The sequence below is a fragment of the Nannobrachium achirus genome (genome assembly GCF_963921795.1).
Source record: "Nannobrachium achirus genome assembly, chromosome: 18".
Lineage (NCBI taxonomy): Eukaryota > Metazoa > Chordata > Actinopteri > Myctophiformes > Myctophidae > Nannobrachium > Nannobrachium achirus.
This window is the reverse complement of record NC_137825.1, coordinates 61,509,328-61,529,454: the sequence shown is the minus strand read 5'-3', so window position 1 is coordinate 61,529,454 and position 20,127 is coordinate 61,509,328. Positions and strand designations below refer to the sequence as shown.

The window sequence follows — 20,127 nt, the reverse complement described above, 5'->3', positions numbered from 1 at the left end:
ATTGATACTAAAGTATATTTATTGACCATGACGGAGGCGCGCCATCTCAGGCGACCATGAGCCACTGGAGACACCGCCGAATGAGCGGTAGCAAGTGAGTGGCCGTGTCGACCGTTAAGGTCGCATGAGCCGACTCATTGCCGTTAGAATTTGTAAACCAGGGGGACAGAATCGTAAATCGTAAATCCCACTGAATGATGACAAAAACCTACTGCCATCAATGCATTTAATGGTGACAACAACCTACTGATAGCTCAGTATCTCGCCTACTGCACCATTCAAAGGTCTGAAAAGACGTGACAAATTCCCATTCAGTGGGTTGATAGCGAGCTCTTTCAAACAGACAAAAACAAACACACACGCACACATAGGCCTGTCACAATTATTACATAACACATCTAATCGCAATTATTTTATCATAATCGTCATAATCGTTTCCATGTTTGAAAATGTATTCATACATTTTCAAACATTTAAAAAATGGTGGAAATAGCAGATCTACAAGCTCACAACGCGTCACATCGCGACACGTTGTGAGCTTGTAGAACGGCTATATCCACTGTCATTGTTATTTTTTAAGTATAAAGTTGTCAAATATGTAATTTTTTTGTAGATTTAGTGCAACTTCAAAGCCTACAAGCCAAACAGAAATGTAATTGTCAACGGCAAAAACACAATTCATTTGTTAATCGCAATCATTTGAGTGACAATTAATGGTCATGTAAAATGTCATAATCGTGACAGCTTTAGACACACACAAAGAACAACAAAGTCCACTAACCTAAAGATGGTGGCTGTCCTCTGATCACGCCATTCTTTGTTCTCTCCTCACAGTCAAATACCTCTTTGTATATCAAGTCTGAAACCAAGAACACACACACACACACACACACACACACACACACACACACACACACACACACACACACACACACACACACACACACACACACACACACACACACACACACACACACACACACACACACACACACACACACACACACACACACACACACACACCCATCATGACAAGAAGACATGACAAGAGAAATGGGAGGTAAAACAGAACAAATCTATGTACAGTATTAAATGAACTCCTTGAAAACCTTTATAGTAGAGGGCGTTTTCCTGAAAAGTCTGATAGATAGGATTTTCCACCTATTAGTCTGAAAATAATCACGCAGTTGAGGAGAAAGACGTACTTGGTTCTTGGTTTTATTTGTGAGAGCTCTGAAGCATACAGTAAAAACATCATCTCATATACTGAGTCAAGTTCTTCCCACAACCCCAGGGAGGCCGGACCAAGGCCCTAACACCTTTGGCAGACTGAGACAAACCTCACACATGGATATTAGAGGACAACACTGTCAAAAGACTTTCAATACATTAAGCTCAGACGGTCGTTAATTAGCAATCTGAAACAAAAGAGCACACACACTATATGGGGTCTGTGAGTCTGTGAGAACCCGTTTGAAGGTATGGGGGCTTATGGGGGCTTCAATCATTACTCTGTCAGCTTTCAAAAGTTCATATAGTTTAGAGTGAAATATAAGGTTTGAAATAAACATATATAATTCCCCTTATCAGAGGCCACTCCCCGCATGAAAGTGCTTCTCTTGCGGTTTTGGCCAAGTATAGTTATTGACAAAACCATGACGGAGTCGCGCCATCTGAAGCGACTATGAGCCACGTGAGGCTCCACCGAATGAGCTAAAGTGAGCGAGTCGCCGGGCCGAGCGTTGTGAAGGTCGATTGAGCCGACTCAGCGCCGTTCAGTTTACGTACCCAGGGCCGGGGGACAGAATAGTCAATAATGTTTAGGCAAGAGCGTTTGACTACTGACCAATCACAGCACGTACTTGCACAAGCTCCTCCCCCTACTCTCCTCAGCTCCGGTAGGAATAACACACTCGCGTGAGTGTGTGTGTGTGTGTGTGTGTGTGTGTGTGTGTGTGCGCTTGTGCGTCTGGGCTGCTCAACAGCACCACTTGGTCACTCAGTATTGCAGCTCAGGCTACATACATACAAAGTTACATACATAGTTACACACGCAGTCACGCATAGCAGACGTGTGCCACCGCAAAAAAAACAAAAAAAAACAACATAACCATATTGCACAGAAGTTATAGAGAACTTTCCCTATTTTGGAAAATCAAAACAATATTAAGCATACCAGTAAGACGCCTAAGGGCGACAAGCGGGTCGCGCCATGTCTTGGCCATCTGACCTCATATGGGAATGCCCATATATGGGAATGCCCATACAGTATGGAGGCCACATACCACACTAACCTCATATGGGAATGCCCATACAGTATGGAGGCCACATACCACACTAACCTCATATGGGAATGCCCATACAGTATGGAGGCCATCTGACCTCATATGGGAATGCCCATACAGTATGGAGGCCATCTGACCTCATATGGGAATGCCCATATATGGAGGCCACATACCACACTAACCTCATATGGGAATGCCCATACAGTATGGAGGCCACATACCACACTAACCTCATATGGGAATGCCCATACAGTATGGAGGCCATCTGACCTCATATGGGAATGCCCATACAGTATGGAGGCCATCTGACCTCATATGGGAATGCCCATACAGTATGGAGGCCATCTGACCTCATATGGGAATGCCCATACAGTATGGAGGCCATCTGACCTCATATGGGAATGCCCATACATTATGGAGGCCACATACCACACTAACCTCATATGGGAATGCCCATACAGTATGGAGGCCACATACCACACTAACCTCATATGGGAATGCCCATACAGTATGGAGGCCACATACCATCTGACCTCATATGGGAATGCCCATACAGTATGGAGGCCACATACCACACTAACCTCATATGGGAATGCCCATACAGTATATGGAGGCCACATACCACACTAACCTCATATGGGAATGCCCATACAGTATGGAGGCCACATACCACACTAACCTCATATGGGAATGCCCATACAGTATGGAGGCCACATACCACACTAACCTCATATGGGAATGCCCATACAGTATGGAGGCCACATACCACACTAACCTCATATGGGAATGCCCATACAGTATATGGAGGCCACATACCACACTAACCTCATATGGGAATGCCCATACAGTATGGAGGCCACATACCACACTAACCTCATATGGGAATGCCCATACAGTATGGAGGCCACATACCACACTAACCTCATATGGGAATGCCCATACAGTATGGAGGCCACATACCACACTAACCTCATATGGGAATGCCCATACAGTATATGGAGGCCACATACCACACTAACCTCATATGGGAATGCCCATACAGTATGGAGGCCACATACCACACTAACCTCATATGGGAATGCCCATACAGTATGGAGGCCACATACCACACTGACCTCATATGGGAATGCCCATACAGTATGGAGGCCACATACCACACTGACCTCATATGGGAATGCCCATACAGTATGGAGGCCACATACCACACTAACCTCATATGGGAATGCCCATACAGTATATGGAGGCCACATACCACACTAAACTCATATGGGAATGCCCATACAGTATGGAGGCCACATACCACACTAACAAAATCCATATATGGCCAACACAGATGGCCAAGACAGTCCATATATTTGTGGCTGGTTCTACAAACAGGGATCTCCATATAGGGGCATAAAAGGGATTCTGTGATTGTGGTTCCCCTGACATCACAGTGATGTCAGAGCAGCAAACCCATAGACTATAAAAAGCGTACACGTCCAGACGAAGACATGATGTGCCGTTTCACATAACATACCTTTAAGATGCCTAAGGGCAAAAAGCAGGGTGAGGTGTGCCATCTGTCTTGGCCATATATGGATTCTGTTAGTGTGGTTCTCCTTACACGGCATCATATGGGATACAATCCCTTTCATGCCCATATATGGAGATCCCTAACAGAATCCCTTTTATGCCCATATATGGAGATCCCTGCTCTGACTATCTGACATCAATGTGATGTCACCTGTTTATGCCCATATATGGAGATCCCTGCTCTGAGTATCTGACATCACTGTGATATCACTGTGATGTCACCTGTGATGTCACAGTGATGTGTCAGGGGAACCACAGTGTCAGGCGTTACCTGTCCGGGTGTGCACGGACAAGCTGTGACGCTTCTGATTATAAACTGCGACCTACGGTAGCAATAAAAAAGTATAGATATTATTGTAATAATAAATATGTTACCCCCGCGACCCGATTCCGGATAAGCGGTTGAAGATGGATGGATGGATGGATTAATGTAGACTTTGATGTAGTAAGAATCTAAGACCTAATGAACATGACCAGTGGTGAAAAAAGTACTTAGGTAAAAGTATCAACACTGCCATGTAGAAATACTCTGTAAGAGTAACAGCCTGGAATGTAAAACTTTTGGTGCTTTTATTTATTTGTAATAATCCAAACATAGAGTGCCACCATTATCCGCCATTCACTGCGCTTTATTTTGAAAAGTCGGAAGCCACGATCATGTCCATGTTGTGGAAATTCACTTTAACCCGGATGTCGACCAGATTGTTTACTTTTACATGCAGAAGAAAAATTCTAACCGCAGCTGACGGTCGCGGCCCAGTGTGAAAATAAAGGGCGATAAAAGCGTTTTTTGGGCGATAAAGCAGTGTCTTTGCAGCGCAATGAATAGGAGCCTATGAGCATTATACACTTCATGATGATGCCATCGCCCAATGGATAACAGCACAGTGAGTTGCTTTCACCAGCGAGTCCCTTTGACTGGTGTGCTGATGTATATATAATATAAAATGAAATCCCGAAACAATGTGCATGTGGGTGCTTTTTCCACAAAGCACAAGAATCAGATGTGTTGTGACTGGCTCTTGTGCAAAATCCTGCTCTATGCATGCACAGCAGCCATAATGGAAAGAAATTGGGCCTCTTCCTTACTTTTTTCACAGGTTTGACCAATGATACTAATGCAGGGGTTCTCAAACCTTTTTAGGCCGTTTTGAACTGGGGACCCCCACCCTGAAAAGCACTTGGAATTGTAGGTATAACATTTAATGTGACTCTGTTCCACAGATAAATATTCTCGCAACATGTAGATCAGCTAAAATTGTCAGTTTAGAAAGGTGCAGATAGGCCTACACATACTGTGTGTTTTTTTTACCATTGAGTGAGAAAGAAAATGACATTAAGCTAATCATCTGGGGACCCCAGAAAATAATTTCCCAAGTTTGAGAACCACTGTATTAATCTACTGTAATGTCCATCTCTGTTCCATTCTGGTCATAGAGAGTCAGGGTGCTGAGCAGGCCTGGAATTTCGTCTTTTTAGGGGCAAGGCCACTTGGCCTTTGGTGTTGTCCATTTTTTGAGGGCACAACGGCCAAATGCCAGGGCAGGAAGGCCATCAAATAAAACAAGATTTTAGTCCATTGAAAGAATTTGTTGAATTTAAGGGTTAGGAATGATGAGCTAATCTGCAGTGAAATAGATAAATGATGGTATTTGCAATCTGATCCATGCTCAGCCCTGCACCAATCAAAGTCTCTAATCCAGGGGACTCAGGGGAGTTAAGATTTCAGAATCTCAACAAAAGACACTGGTGTCTACATGACAAGAAAGAGACACTGGTGTCTACATGACAAGAAAGAGACACTGGTGTCTACATGACAAGAAAGAGACACTGGTGTCTACATGACAAGAAAGAGACACTGGTGTCTACATGACAAGAAAGAGACACTGGTGTCTACATGACAAGAAAGAGACACTGGTGTCGACATATTGAAAAGGGCCAAACTGAGGGTCAACGGTGGCCATGGCCTTCATGGACTTCATGAAATTCCTGCCCTGGTGCTGAGTATTGTGCATGTTGGCTCACTGGAAACGCTCTGCTACCCCAGTGGGTCTCAAAGTGTGGTCCAGGGACCCTCATACTTGGTTACTTGAGGTCGCGTAGTGTTGCTCTGATGTTCCCATTGTAACAAAGTCCCATTAGTCTGACGGTACCTAGACTCGCGTGGCCAGACTGTTGACTCCGCGATTTGCAAATGCTCCCGTCATAGATAACGTAAAAAGAACAATGAGTATCCTGTTAAAGCGGAAGTGAAGCCTGCTCCCCACTTCCGTTGGGTTTTTAACATCGCGCACATTTATCCACGTTCAGGAGGTGTAGTTCCAGACTCGATATAGCATTCGGAGATTGTGGAATAGATGTCTGGCTACGCAAGACGGTACCTAACCCTAAACACAGTAAAACTATGCCGTTTCTTGAGGGATTTGTAAATGGCCCCTTACAGGTGCGTAACTCTCAGAGTCTGCTTTACGTAAGTAAGAACCAGCTTGTGTACACTCTATGGGGGTCATTGAAATTAAAAAGTTTACACACAGTGCTACACTAAATGGAACACAGAGCCTTAATTAGTATAATTGGTAAGACCTGTGAAGGAAGTATGGAAGAGGTCCAGTTCCTGTCCAATATGGCTGTTGTGCAGAGCTTACTAGTCCTGAATCTAGATGAGCATAGCATCGCTGTCATTTTGTAAATTAACTGCCTAATTCTTCATGATATTATATTGTTGTACAAAAGTAGTAAAAATAGTCTATCTAATAAGCTCACAATGTGGCTATGTGCATTATGAGCTTGTAGAACTGCATGTTTACGTGACACTCTTATACAACGGCATTAATTTACAAAATGTCAAAGATAAAACCCAAAACATTGAAATATGGAGATACAAGTCACCCTGAAGAAGGCATTGCTGGCCCCAACACATAGGTGTTTTTTAATTCTTGCTATGCATTAGCCAACACATAAAGGCTTTTTAACCTATTTTCCACAAGAGTGCCTTGGTTTCACCTTTTTATTTGCATGGAGATACACGTTTTTTTAGCGACGATATGTACTGAAAGACCATTACGGGTCCATTGAGTTACATTTATACACAGTCAGAGTAATCTTTTTTTTTTTTTATCTAATTATATCTTCTTGTCAGTTTCATCTGTTCAATCACATTTTAGACAGGTAAAGTTTACATTCATGCCATCATAATCTTCTGTTATGCACAGGGCAGGAATTTCAGGGAGGCCATGAAGGCCATGGCCGTCGTTGCCCCTCAGTTTGGCTTTGTGCCCCTCCAAAAAATGGCATGACCTGAAGCCACAGTGGCCTTAATGCCCCAGCTGACTGTACCACTTTCTCCTCTGTCTCTTTCTTGTCAATAGCCAATTTAAGCTTTGTACGGCTACGGAAGATGACAATGGCAGCTGGAAATGATCGATAGATCAACCTGCCGCTGTTGCGGCCGTCTCTACTACGACAAGAGCTAGCTTTCCACGTAGCGTCTACAACGCCTGCTGCGTAGACGTGTCGCCTTGGGAACCAAAGAGTTCAGCGAAAGGGATGGGACCCCGTTTTTAAGCAAATGAATAATGTGGATGATGTCAATATGACAATTCTTCTCTAATTGCCTTTAGTGCTTTGAAAAGTTCAAAGCCATCACTTTGGAAAAAATAGAAAGTGAAGAAGGTAAGAAAGTAGTAAAAGGTTCAGAGATGGCCATGGAAATAATAACAATAATACACTTGACTTTTAAATCAATTTTTGAAAATGGATTATAAATTGCTCTATCTACACCTTCCCTCTCAGCTTTCCAACACAGCAGGTGTTCTCCATCATGTCTACTGGACTAGTACATTTAGTATTTTATTCATGGTAATGTATGTCTGTGGCAAAAAAATATATATTTTGAGGAAAATGTCCATCACAAGCCCAGGGGTTGATGACCCATGACCAATGCAGTAAGTTTGATTTGTGCAGGGCTGAGATTTCACTGCAGATAGTCTACATTTCAAAATCATCCTAACCTCCTAACCAATTATTTATTTCAATGGACTAAACCTTGTTTTATTTGATGGCCTTCCTACCCTAGCATTTGGCCTTTGTGCCCTCCCAAAATGTACAACAACAAAGGCCAATTGGCCTTGCCCCTAAAACGACGAAATTCTAGACATGGTTATGCATTCAGGTTCTGTCATCTCGGATTAAGCGTTTCAGGTGTGTAGTCTTGTGGATTACAGTTTGGGATTACGCGATTCAGATTCATAATTGGGGATTACGCCTTTCAGGTTGAGCATCGTGGATTATTACTACTGTACATTTCAGGTCTGTTGTCTTGGATCGCAGATTCCAGAATTAATTATGATGTCACATCATGCATTTACAGTGTAAATGTGTGTGGCTTGGGAGTGCATATTTAAGGTTTTGCAAACGGTATGAAAAAAAAAAAGAGACTGAGGGCCAAAAATGTTTTTTTCTGTGGAGTGACAGTTTGAGATGCTGTTTTTACGGCCCTTCTAGTGTGTACTGCCATCAGTCAGTGGTCCTTTTCTTTTTTGTGTATCGTTTGGTTTTGTATGTTTTTTTTTTATTATTATTATTTTTATGTTGTTGTTGCTGTTGTTGTTGTTGTTGTACACTTTTATTTGGAAGGTGATGTTTGAATATATCTGTATATTATTTTGTAAACATTCTATACTTCAGATATGACTGTTCCTATAAAAAAAAAGAAAACTGCAATAAACAGCTATAAAAAAGAGAGAACACACAGAAGCATAGCTGCTTGTTTTCCAAGCAATATTAGTCCGGATGATTGTAGATACTACTATATCTAAATATACTGATTGTAGGTGAACAATTCAAGATGCCACGCATCTTGAATTGTAGGCCGTATGAGATGTAGGCCGTATCTAAGCCAGATGGCTTAGATACGGCCTACATCTTGGCACAAACGGCTCAAAGTGTGTTGTACGTCCAGGGCCCCATTGCCTAAGCTTCACGGGACACAATGATTGGCCATTGATGAAATTAACTCATAAATAGCACAGCTCATTTTTTTCCTATGCTTATACCATGTAGCCACATGTAGTTATATTCATTTATAATGTTTAGTTTGTTTATTTAATGTAGTAGGCTGAGCTAGGCTCAATGTGTCTGTCATTTAGTTTTGTTGCTGTTGGTAGTCATGGTTGTCAGTTCCCACCTGATGTCATGTGGGAGTTCAGACTCATCCAGACCATAATGAATAACTGATAGCTTGCATAACGTCTTCAGGCTAGGACTTAAATCTAAGATGTACAGGTCATCATCAGTGATAGCATAGTTTTTGTAATTGTATCATCCAAAAATGAGTTTTTGTAATTGTATCCTCCAAAAATGACGATACAATCTCCCACCATGCAACAGCACATCCCCTCCATCCTACAGGGGTCTTTCCCCTTAGACTCAACCTGCTTCCAGGAAAAGGTCTCTGGACTGAAATTCCACAAATCATTTAAGGCCCATTTCCCATTCCAGCCACCAAATATGTACAGCTCTCCATATATTGAACATGACATAAGACTACTTACTCTCTTGCGCCTCCCAGAGTCTGTTTGACAAAATCACATACCCATAGCCAAACAACACTATCCAGGTCCAGGAAAATGCGATCATATTATTATGAAATTTAACCGTGAAACCATTAAGCATGACCGGTTATTTCTTAACGGTCGGCTAACCGGTTAACCGCCGACATCCCTAGTCCATCCGTCTGTCTGTTACCAGCTAACAGTTGCTACATTTGTCAACAGAGGTAAAAAATTGGACCATGTAAGACTTTTCTCCACAATATGGGCCGTTATTAGATTATTAACTTTTATTACATTATGAGCGGCTACGTGTGGTTCTTAACTCTTCCCACGCTTTGAACGTTAACGTTCGCCCCATTTTTTACAGAACCTCGATGCCAATACGGCGCTCGTTCGGTTCGTTCGTCTGATGACTGTAAGCTGATGAGGGGTCGCGCGGCCGTCTACTGTAAACACATTTTCCGCGGTGATGGTGTAAAAAATCCATTATGCGTTAGATCAACGGAGAACAATTCACTTCCTTGTTGATTTCCTCCGGCTGTAAGGCTCTGTGGCCAGTGACTGGTCTTCTTCTTCTTCAACACATAACAGGCAAATTCACATTCATTCTCGCATGACGCCGCCCTCTGCTGCCTGGCAGACCAAAGTGCACTATTGCACAACCAAAAAAAATAAAAATAAATAAATAAATGTCTGTCTGTCTATCTACTATAACGTCGCCAAGGTAAGCCGCTTTTTGATGGCGCCAGACCCAATAAATAAATAAATAATCTGGCAGTAGGAGAGTTAATGTAACACATTATTACATTATAGAAAAATCCCTTATTACGTTATGCATTTAATTATTATATTATGAGTTTTTATTACATTTAAATTGTTAGTAGCTGTTGTTATTGTTGAGTAGCTCCATGCCTTCATTTAAAGGCCTGTCCATAATGTCTCCGACCACCAAACTTTCCGACGTGCAGCTTTCCGAACTCTAATTCGGGTTAATGCTTTTCAGAAGATGCGAAAGACGTAATTTTGTAGTTGAACCGGACCCGTTGAATGAAAAGTTTGATGGTCGGAGACAGTATGGACAGGCCTTTAAGGCACAAGAGCTGATACTTAAAGGGCAACTCCAGGCTAAACCATATCCCCCCCTTAATTTGCCTTTTATCATGATTCTTCCTACCTGGTTTGGTGGATTTCTGTTATTGTCGCCCCTCTTCAGAGATCTCCCAACCCATCCTCACAGCGAAAAAGGGGCTAAATATATACAGACAAAAGCGCACATTTTTGCCGCTCCGAAGTTACTTTTTTTCTTCATGAATCGTCTTTTTATAGTTCCAAGAGACAAATCGATGTGCTGTTAGATCCACCACTTGCAGTAATCGATAAGCAGATGGCTGTGTTTACTTTCCACAGAGCTTAGGCTATTTCCGGTTACTATGCTTTTAGCGTAACTTCTTTAGCACAAAGAAGGCTTTCTCCTGGAGTTATTACAGCCAGTTTATATGTTATAGTTTGTTTGAGGTACCAGTAAGATTGGGGTTGGAGCTCTTGTTTTAGTTCACCTTATGGGCAGTCCCTGGAAGAAGCCCATGTCTCAGTGGTAGAGCATTTGACTGCATTGTTCGCAGGTCTCATTGTTCCTCCATTGTTCCCATTAGTCCCACGCTGGTGAATGCTAACCTGGTGAATGTTACTATGCCTAAACCTAACCTCAGTAAACTATGCCTAAACCTAACCCTAATCCTAACCCTAATCCAGGGGGTGACACTAAGGTCTCAGAGGCACTTGCCTGTCGGGCAAGTACAGGTCATGTTCTACTTGCCCAAATGTCATTCCCACTTGCCCGAAAAGTAAATCGTCCATTATAAAATGATAGGCAAGATTTTAATTACCGCTCAATTTAACACTTGTTTTTTTTTTTTTTTCTGGGGCTGTGCGATTAAAAAAATGTCATACCTCAATACCTCCAAATCCAAATACCTACATAGCTATGATTGAATATGTACAGAGCCCCTGTAAATATGTCTGTGGTTTCACACGTTATTTTATATTTTTAAGTGCGCATTATAGATAAACGGTGCTCTTATTTTACATTCCACAGACCAGGAGACATAGTGCTCTGACCACTTTCAGATGTTTAGACAGATATCTGGTGTTTATAGGCAGTTGTGTCCCCTCTCAAATAAACTTGCCCAGTCGGGCAACCTGAAAGCAAACTTCACCTAATCTCTGTAAAACTATGCCGAATAAAAAAATAACAAAAAATAAATAAATAACTGTGACATATACACAACAAGGCATTGTGGTATAAATACATAAAATATCAGGAAAAGAATATAAATCTAGTTAAGTCTGTTGATTGCTAGAATCTAGTAGTATATGAGAAGTTATATAGTTACGTACCTACGTTACGTTACGTTACGTTACGTTACGTTACGTTACATTACGTTACGTTACGTAGAGACAGTTTGTCCTCCTGGCCCCCAAGCTGTGGAATAAACTCCCTGTCGCACTTAGAACAACGGACTCACTTGCTACCTTTCGCCGTTGACTGAACCCTTAGCACTAATGAAACACTCAATGACCATATATGAAGCTAGTTAGCATTTTTTTATGTTTTTTTTTTAGAATCCTTTTCTTTACTGATTTTTTTTAATAGTTTTTTAGATATTCATATGCATTTGCTATATTGTTGTTGATATTCTGACATGTTATCTTGTTTATTATAGAGATGTATTGTCTGCTTTTTTGTAAGTCGCTTTTAGTAAGGGGATTTTATAAGATATTTGACCAATCTGCGAAGTAAATTGTTACCAAGAAATTTCTTCACCAATGTGTTTCTAAAGGTGTGTAATAATATGTACTAAAAGGTTGAAATTCAACTCCCGGGGGAAACCTCATAAAAAACTGATTTGTGTTTGTGTCCCATTAATTTACTATACAGGAAAACAATACAAAAATAACTATGCATTCCTTGAGCTAATAACAGACCCACAAAACGATGGTTTAGTGATGAATCATCACTTTTCACGGTTTTGTAGGGGCCATTTGTAGCCCACGGAATGTTTTTTGTGCAAAACAAATGCTTGCAATGGATTCAGCATCATGAAAAACCCCTAGTTTGACCCCTCACATGCTACTTCAAGCATAGTTATTTTTTGTATTGTTTTCCTGTATAGTAAATTAATGGGACACAAACACAAATCCGTTTTTTATGAGGTTTCCCCTGGGAGTTGAATTTCAACCTTTTAGTACATATTAATACACACCTTTAGAAACACATTGGTGAAGAAATTTCTTGGTAACAATTTACTTCGCAGATTTTCTTATGTTCCCCTTACTATTTGGATTAAAAGCGTCTGCTAAATGCCTAAACTGTAAACTGTAAACTTACGCTAAAAGCGTAGTAACCGGAAATCGCCTAAGCTCTCTGGAAAGTAAACACAGTCTAACAGTCTGCTCATGAATTACTGCAAGTGGTGGATCTAACAGCACGTCGATTCTAGTCTCTTGGAACTATAAAAACGGCGATTCATGAAGAAAAAAGTAACTTTGGAACGGCAGAAATTAGGGCTTTTGTCTGTGTATATTTAGCCGCATTTTCACTGTGAGGGAGGGAGGGAGATCTCTGAAGAGGTGCGACAATAACAGAAATCCACCAAACCACTTAGGAACAATCATGATAAAAGGCAAATTAAGGGGAGCATATGGTTTAGCCTGGAATTGCCCTTTAAGACAATCAAAATAGAGCCCAGAATGTGGAGTGCCAGCCTTTTTAGAGCGGAGTTGGGATTCTGCTTCTTACATTTGAAGCAGCGATAGGGCAGCCTTACGCAACACGCTGCACAGTTAACGCTTCCAGTGCCAGCCCCTAGAGGGCACCAAAGAATGCCAGGGTTTGTCCCATAGGCGAGCGCATTAGCATCCGGGGACTCACGTTTCAGTGACGCGCGTGCTCACGTTCGTGCACGTCATGGAAAGGTCCCGGATGAAAATGGCTACAGAATAGCTATTAGCATTTTGTCATTTAAAAGATCATTTTTAGGCGATTTCGCCGTAAATAAACCTCGCGCCACATCCCTAAAAACACAATCCAGAGATATGGGCCTCCAAAGATGTGGTTTTTCATTGGATTCGGCGGCGATTCGCGGCGCCGTTCACGGCTAACGGCCGGCATGGCGGCCCCCGGATTTGGAACACTGGATTTTAAATTTAGGCTCAGGCTTCAGAAGGCCTCGGATCATTTTATTAATTTCATTAAAAAAGCCGAACATGTTCGGGATAGGCACACTGGACGTCGTTCCGGAAGCGGCGCTGAACATTTGGTGAACATTGGGGGGCTCAAAAATGTATTTTAAACCATTTTTAATGGAATATATCGTCGGACCATGTAAAATGGCTAGCTGGCTAGCGTAGGACGAGCCAGGACCACCCACGACTCTACAAGCAGCTCAGGGTAAGTCAATTAATAAAAAAAAAATTGTATTGGATTGAAATAAAGCCGAACATGTTCGGGATAGTCACAGAATGAGTTAACTACTTCTGTCAGAACATCAAAGAACAACCGTATCAGCAGGGACGTGCTGGCCATTGGGGAAAGCGGGGCAACTCCCTAACGGCTGGTTCATTCCCGGAAAAAGGAAAAAAAAATCAAATTTTGGGGGCTGGGCGGCCAACAAAGTAAATCGTCACTGTCGGGCAGAAACCTTGTATCTCCAAGTTTCAAATTTGTACATTTTTTTGGCAAAGCAAAGCCCTGCTTCACCACACAAGGCTGTTGCACAAAAGTAGTGAAAACAGCTGACCTACAAGCACACAACGCCTCGCGGGTGCGAGGCGTTATGTGCTTGTAGATCGGCTGTTTTCACTAGTTTAAATCATTTTAAAAATTATAAATACAAAACAAACGGTTTTGGACATACACGGTTTCCACCCGACAACAATGAAATATAACTCATGTAATTGGCCCACTGGCTTGTCACTTTGTCACAAATCTTTGAGTAGCAGCAAAGCTATAGAGAGAGATCTCTCTCTATAGCGAGAGAGAGAGAGAGATCTCTCTCTATAGCGCACAATGAGGGCCTCTCCAACTCTTTTTCCCAGGCTGAATCAGGGGCCCAGCATGTCCCTGCGTATCAGAGAGAAGAGAAGAGAGGAGGGGTAGGGGGAGGGAGGGAAAGAGACAAGACAGAAAGAGGCTTCCATTCTACCTTTCCACTCGTCCACTGTGTGCTCCCTCTCATCCAGCTGTTTGTCTGTGATCAGGGGTGGAGGCTGAAAAGAAAAGAGAGGAACACCCATGAAGCATTCTAAAACACACAACCATCAAGTAGTGTGTTAAAAGTCCAAGCTGCCGTTCGCCTGCTCCGTCCGCGGCCAGTCTCTTATTTTGAAGGCCGGAAGTAGATCGCGCTCACAATTCCTACTTGACGACCTTTTGAAATTAACCGGAAGTGTTGTCGTCCAAAGCGAAAACATCACACACACACACACACACACACACACACACACACACACACACACACACACACACACACACACACACACACACACACACACACACACACACACACACACACACACACACACACACACACACACATATTGTATTGTGTAGATTTAAAAGCTGCATATCCGGTACCATTTAAACCCTATGGTCAAACGGACCTTGAAATAACAGTCTTTTTTTTCACTCTCTACCAAATCTCTTTGTGAGCTTGTAGATCTGCTATTCCTTTTTGGCAAATGTCCTGGCAAACGTTCCGCCCCAGGATAATGGATGTTGGGGATATTTTGATAATCGCGATAATATCGTAAATCGGCCACAATAATTGTGACATGACATTTTCATATCGTCCCTTCCCCAGTCCATAAAAGCTGCTCCGTGAGCTCCATGGGCACTGATCTCTCTCCTTTTTATGCCCTCCAAAATGATATTCACTGCTTTAAATGCCTAAAAATGTCATCTACATTCTGATGGTTTTCTGACCTACTGTATCTGTGGTGCTCAGAACAGGGTTCCCAGACATCTTTACCAATTAATTTCCAAAACTTTTCCAGAATATTTAACCCGATTTCCAGGACTATATAACAATAATTCAGCTCAATAACGAGTCGCTTACTACTATGCGCAATGCCCAAAGACAAGTAGTGTATGCCAGTGGTTCTCAACCTTTTCAGGCCGTTATCCCCGAAATAATCATATTTTAACTGGAGACCCGGCACACTGACGAGCACTAAGAATTTTATTGTGAAAATAGCCGATCTACACAATTTCTGCCTCTAATATTTGACAATTTGGCCATTGTTTAATTTGTCATTTCAGAGGTATTAACAAAATCAATAACCAAAGACAATGCATAGCTATTTTTTCAAGGACCTTCCAGGACCCTTGATCAATTCCAAAACTGTACAGGAAAAATATTTTTCAAATTTCAAAATACTTCCAGGAATTTCATGACCGTGGGAACCCTGTCAGAAGCAAAGATTTGAGTAACAAACGCTTGCTTTAAAGTTATACTATGTAACTTTTTTCATAAAACATATCTTAAAATTGTCCTAACTATTAAATCGCTAAAGTTTTAGAACCCCCACTCCGTTAATTTCAGCCCCAAAAGACTTTTCTTTATATGTTTTCTACTTAGCCTGGACAGGGGCTGGATTTTGCGTCAAAATTACGTCATCCGCATCATCCATATACGTTGGGTATACGTTGGCCAATCACATTGCGGATCATACACACATGATACACTACCGGCCAATGACAGTGCATCTTGCGTCTCTTCAGGAAATTACGCTGGTCTAGAAGTCTAGCCTGTAACTCCCCAACGCCGGTCCGCAGAGGGACACGAGAGACCTCTACGGATGCGTGGCGACTTGGCGAGGCGGGCGAGGCGGACGCGGGGGTCTGAAGGCCCGGTCCGCGGCGAAAAACGGCCGAAAAAAGCAGACGCGACCGCGGTTTGATATACCGCTACTGACCACTATAGTTGAGCAACTTACACAGTATAGCTTTAAAATATATATTCAAAGATTTGAACATTTTCATGATAAAAAACGTATACAATCTAAAAAAAAAAATCTGATCTAAATACTGATCTACGTAGCGCGGCAACATGTTTTGTGCCAGGAGACCCCCAGTAGACAAGACTCTTCAGAAAATGTTTGAAAATAGCAGCTTGTATATCTGCTATCTTTGAGAACCACCGTTCTAAATCCTACACATTTTTTGAAAAATGTATGTTGCTATAGAGTATATAGCTAGAATCTAAAATGACACACCCATTTACATCATTCACACCCATTCACCTCACAAGCACGCTTTCATACTGTGCACCCACAAAGCAGGCACACGCACACTCGCACTTGCACAGACACACACATCGTATTACCAGCAAAAGGCCAATAGGGTGTGTTTTCCTAAAAGCTAGAAGAGAGGTCGGAATGGGTTCCCACACCAGATTTCCTGTAACTTTTTACAATACAAAGTTTGATTTATATAATATCTCAACCCTGAATTTGGGGGTTTTGACTTTTTTTTCTTTAGCAATAATTACATTTGGTTCAAAAATTGCACCAACAACAAGATATGTGTGGAACGTTCAGCCATGGCAATCGAGTCTTTTCTGTAATTTACACAGAAACAACTTATGAAGGCAAGACCTTATTTTCTTCATTTATCCAGTAATGAATGCAAGAACACCATTGCAAACCTTAACACTTCTGCTGCCTCTTACTTTGAAGGATGAATTTTCTTTGGTGCCGCGCCGCTTCCTCCATAGGCTTCCGCTATTATTTTGAAGGGCCGGGCGGGGTTGTTTTTACGCTGATGGATTATCACTTTACTTCAACGTTTAGCCCATCTAGTCACATGACAGTGTGGGCCCAGAAAAGTGTCATGGCCGTTTCCAGCCGAGGGCAGTTTGTGCTGTAAACATGTCAGCCTTGGGATCAAAATGCATTTTTTTGAGTAAATGAAGTCTCTTTATGGGTCTCTCAATGGATTTGCTATGGAGGAGCTTCACTTTGCGTGCACGCCCAACGTGCGTTGTAAACAAATCATGGACATTACCGATGCGGGAGGGACCGGAGCGACGTACAGTAAGTAATAATACTTTTAATGTATTTACAGTAACAGTGATGAGGTGACCCATCAACGGCGTCATGATATTAACCCTTGATCATTGATGAGCTCATATGTCAACGGCAGCAGATGTGTTAAGGAACCTATGGCAGTTTTAAGTCATCCCTGTAGCACACTATTAGCTCTCTCCCCCCCCCCCCCCTACTTCAACGTTTAGCCCATCTAGTCACATGACAGTGTGGGCCCAGAAAAGTGTCATGGCCGTTTCCAGCCGAGGGCAGTTTGTGCTGTAAACATGTCAGCCTTGGGATCAAAATGTATTTTTTTGAGTAAATGAAGTCTCTTTATGGGTCTCTCAATGGATTTGCTATGGAGGAGCTTCACTTTGCGTGCACGCCCAACGTGCGTTGTAAACAAATCATGGACATTACCGATGCGGGAGGGACCGGAGCGACGTACAGTAAGTAATAATACTTTTAATGTATTTACTGTAACAGTGATGAGGTGACCCATCAACGGCGTCATGATATTAACCCTTGATCATTGATGAGCTCATATGTCAACGGCAGCAGATGTGTTAAGGAACCTATGGCAGTTTTAAGTCATCCCTGTAGCACACTATTAGCTCTCCCCCCCCCCCCCCCCCCCCAAACCACACAGTGGTACATGACCGTCTTACCGCCTCCACTTCAGTAGGGTCGTACCACACGTTGATGTAGGGGTGCTGCAGTGCCTCGCTCACTGAGATCCGCTTGGACGAGTCTATTACCAGCATTTTGGATAGCAGGTCACGAGCCTGGCTCGCTGCAACACAACCATGGCACACATACAACAGTCAGGTGATTAACATGCTTATTAACCCATCAAAGTGATATTTCACTTTCAAAAAAACGTTTGGTCATTTTACCGTTTAATCAGGATTTTATGAACACCCTGAACAGTTTTTAATTTGCTTGATTCAAGGCCCAGGGCCTCTCCCCATACACACCCATTGTAACTTCAAACTCCATGTTAACCATGATAGATTATTTTTTTCCAATAACCTTTTTCATTCATTTTAAAAAAATATTTGGGAAAATTTAAAAAAATAAATACAATAAAACATTATTAACTCATTTGCTGCTATTTTAAACATAGGCTGAACTGTTTTCCTGCCAAATTGTCCTTACCTTTTAACGTGGGCACGTGCACGCATCGTGCACAATCTGTGCGCGACTCATCGAGTAGACGTGTAGACTCGGTGACAGCTTTCGAATAAAAAAAACCCCATTGAAATAGACATATCCTTTGCCAGGCTGTATCCCTGCTGTATCCGCCAGTATTTACATAAAAAAACATTGGAAACAGCCAGCTGTGCGCTATGGTAACACGTGGACACGTTCGCGCACATAGCAGACGATATGTGCGCAGATCATATGCCAGGCGGGTAAAAGAATCAAACAGCTGCAAAATAAATAAAAAACGCATGAAAAAATACCATGTTATAGCCGTGCAGTCAGCTTCCTTGTTTACAATGGAAACCTATGGGACCGGAGCTACGTTTGGACCTCAGACCGGATATGGAAACCTAGATCCGGTCCAAACCGGAAATACGACCGGATACAGTTAGGAGGCGGGCCTAAAGAGCCAGAATCGGCTATAATCAGCGATCATACTTTTAATAGTTTCATAATGATTAAAGCTAATTAAATTTCCGGGATCGACGGGAAATCTCCGGTTTCGACGGGGATAGCAGGAAATGAGTTAAAAAAAAAAGAAGTTATCGAAAAAACAGCCTGCTCACAGATTAGGAGGGTAGTATGAGTCATCAGAAAAAAAAAACAGTGGGTGTTTTTAATTAATCTATCATGATTAAAATGGAGTTTGAAGTTACAATGGGTGTGTATGGGGAGAAGCCCTAGAGCCCTACAAGCTCGTAGCGCTGTGAGCTTGTAGATCTGCTATTTTTCAATAGTTAAAGCATTCAATAATTCTAGGCCTAAATAGGTTCAAGTATTTGAGGAAGGAGGGGTGGGGGCAGGCGTTCAGGGGATTCCACTATCGAGGCGTCCAAAGAGTTAAAACTATGTTCACCGTCTGACTTCTGATGTGTGTTGTCCACATCAGTGGTTCTCAAACATTTTCATGTCAAGGACCCCCCAAATTGATATGCACTAGGGCATTCACCAACAATGCAGAATAGCTGCAACAGTTTTAGCCCAACCTATAACTGACATATTTAATCTTTCATTAACTTCTCAGAATATTCCTTTGGTGTGGAAGCAAGCACATGTTTCCCCCCTCCTCAAGGCAGGTGATCCCCTTGATGTAAATAACTATAGGCCAATTTCTAATCTTTCTGCTCTAGCTAAAATCCTGGAAGCGCAGGTATCTGTTCAAGTAAATCAATTTTTTGATCATTATAAGATCCTAAACACCATGCAGTCTGGGTTTAGATCAAAGCATAGTACCGTTACGGCTTGCCTTACTGTCTTAGATGACATCAAAGCAGCCTGGGAAGATTCTTATGTCTGTGCAGCCTTGTTTATCGACCTATCCAAGGCTTTCGATACTGTGGATTTGCCCATATTGCTAAAGACGCTCGCAAATATTGGCATGGGCCAAAATGCGATTGGTTGGTTTTCCAGTTATTTGATGG

The 20,127-nt window shown here is 42.2% G+C and overlaps 1 protein-coding gene across 2 annotated transcripts in view; it reads right to left on the bottom strand.

Annotated features, from left to right (window-relative positions):
* The window catches only part of mapk8b (mitogen-activated protein kinase 8b), a 112,461-nt gene that overhangs the window by 5,742 nt on the left and 86,592 nt on the right, over positions 1–20,127 (bottom strand). For both annotated transcript variants that reach the window (XM_080748201.1, XM_080748202.1), the window contains exons 9-11: positions 18,169–18,293; positions 14,617–14,680; positions 782–859 (exon numbers count right to left, since the gene is read on the bottom strand). In XM_080748201.1, the coding sequence (XP_080604327.1) occupies positions 782–859; positions 14,617–14,680; positions 18,169–18,293 (267 nt within the window). The remainder of the gene's footprint in view (positions 1–781; positions 860–14,616; positions 14,681–18,168; positions 18,294–20,127) is intronic.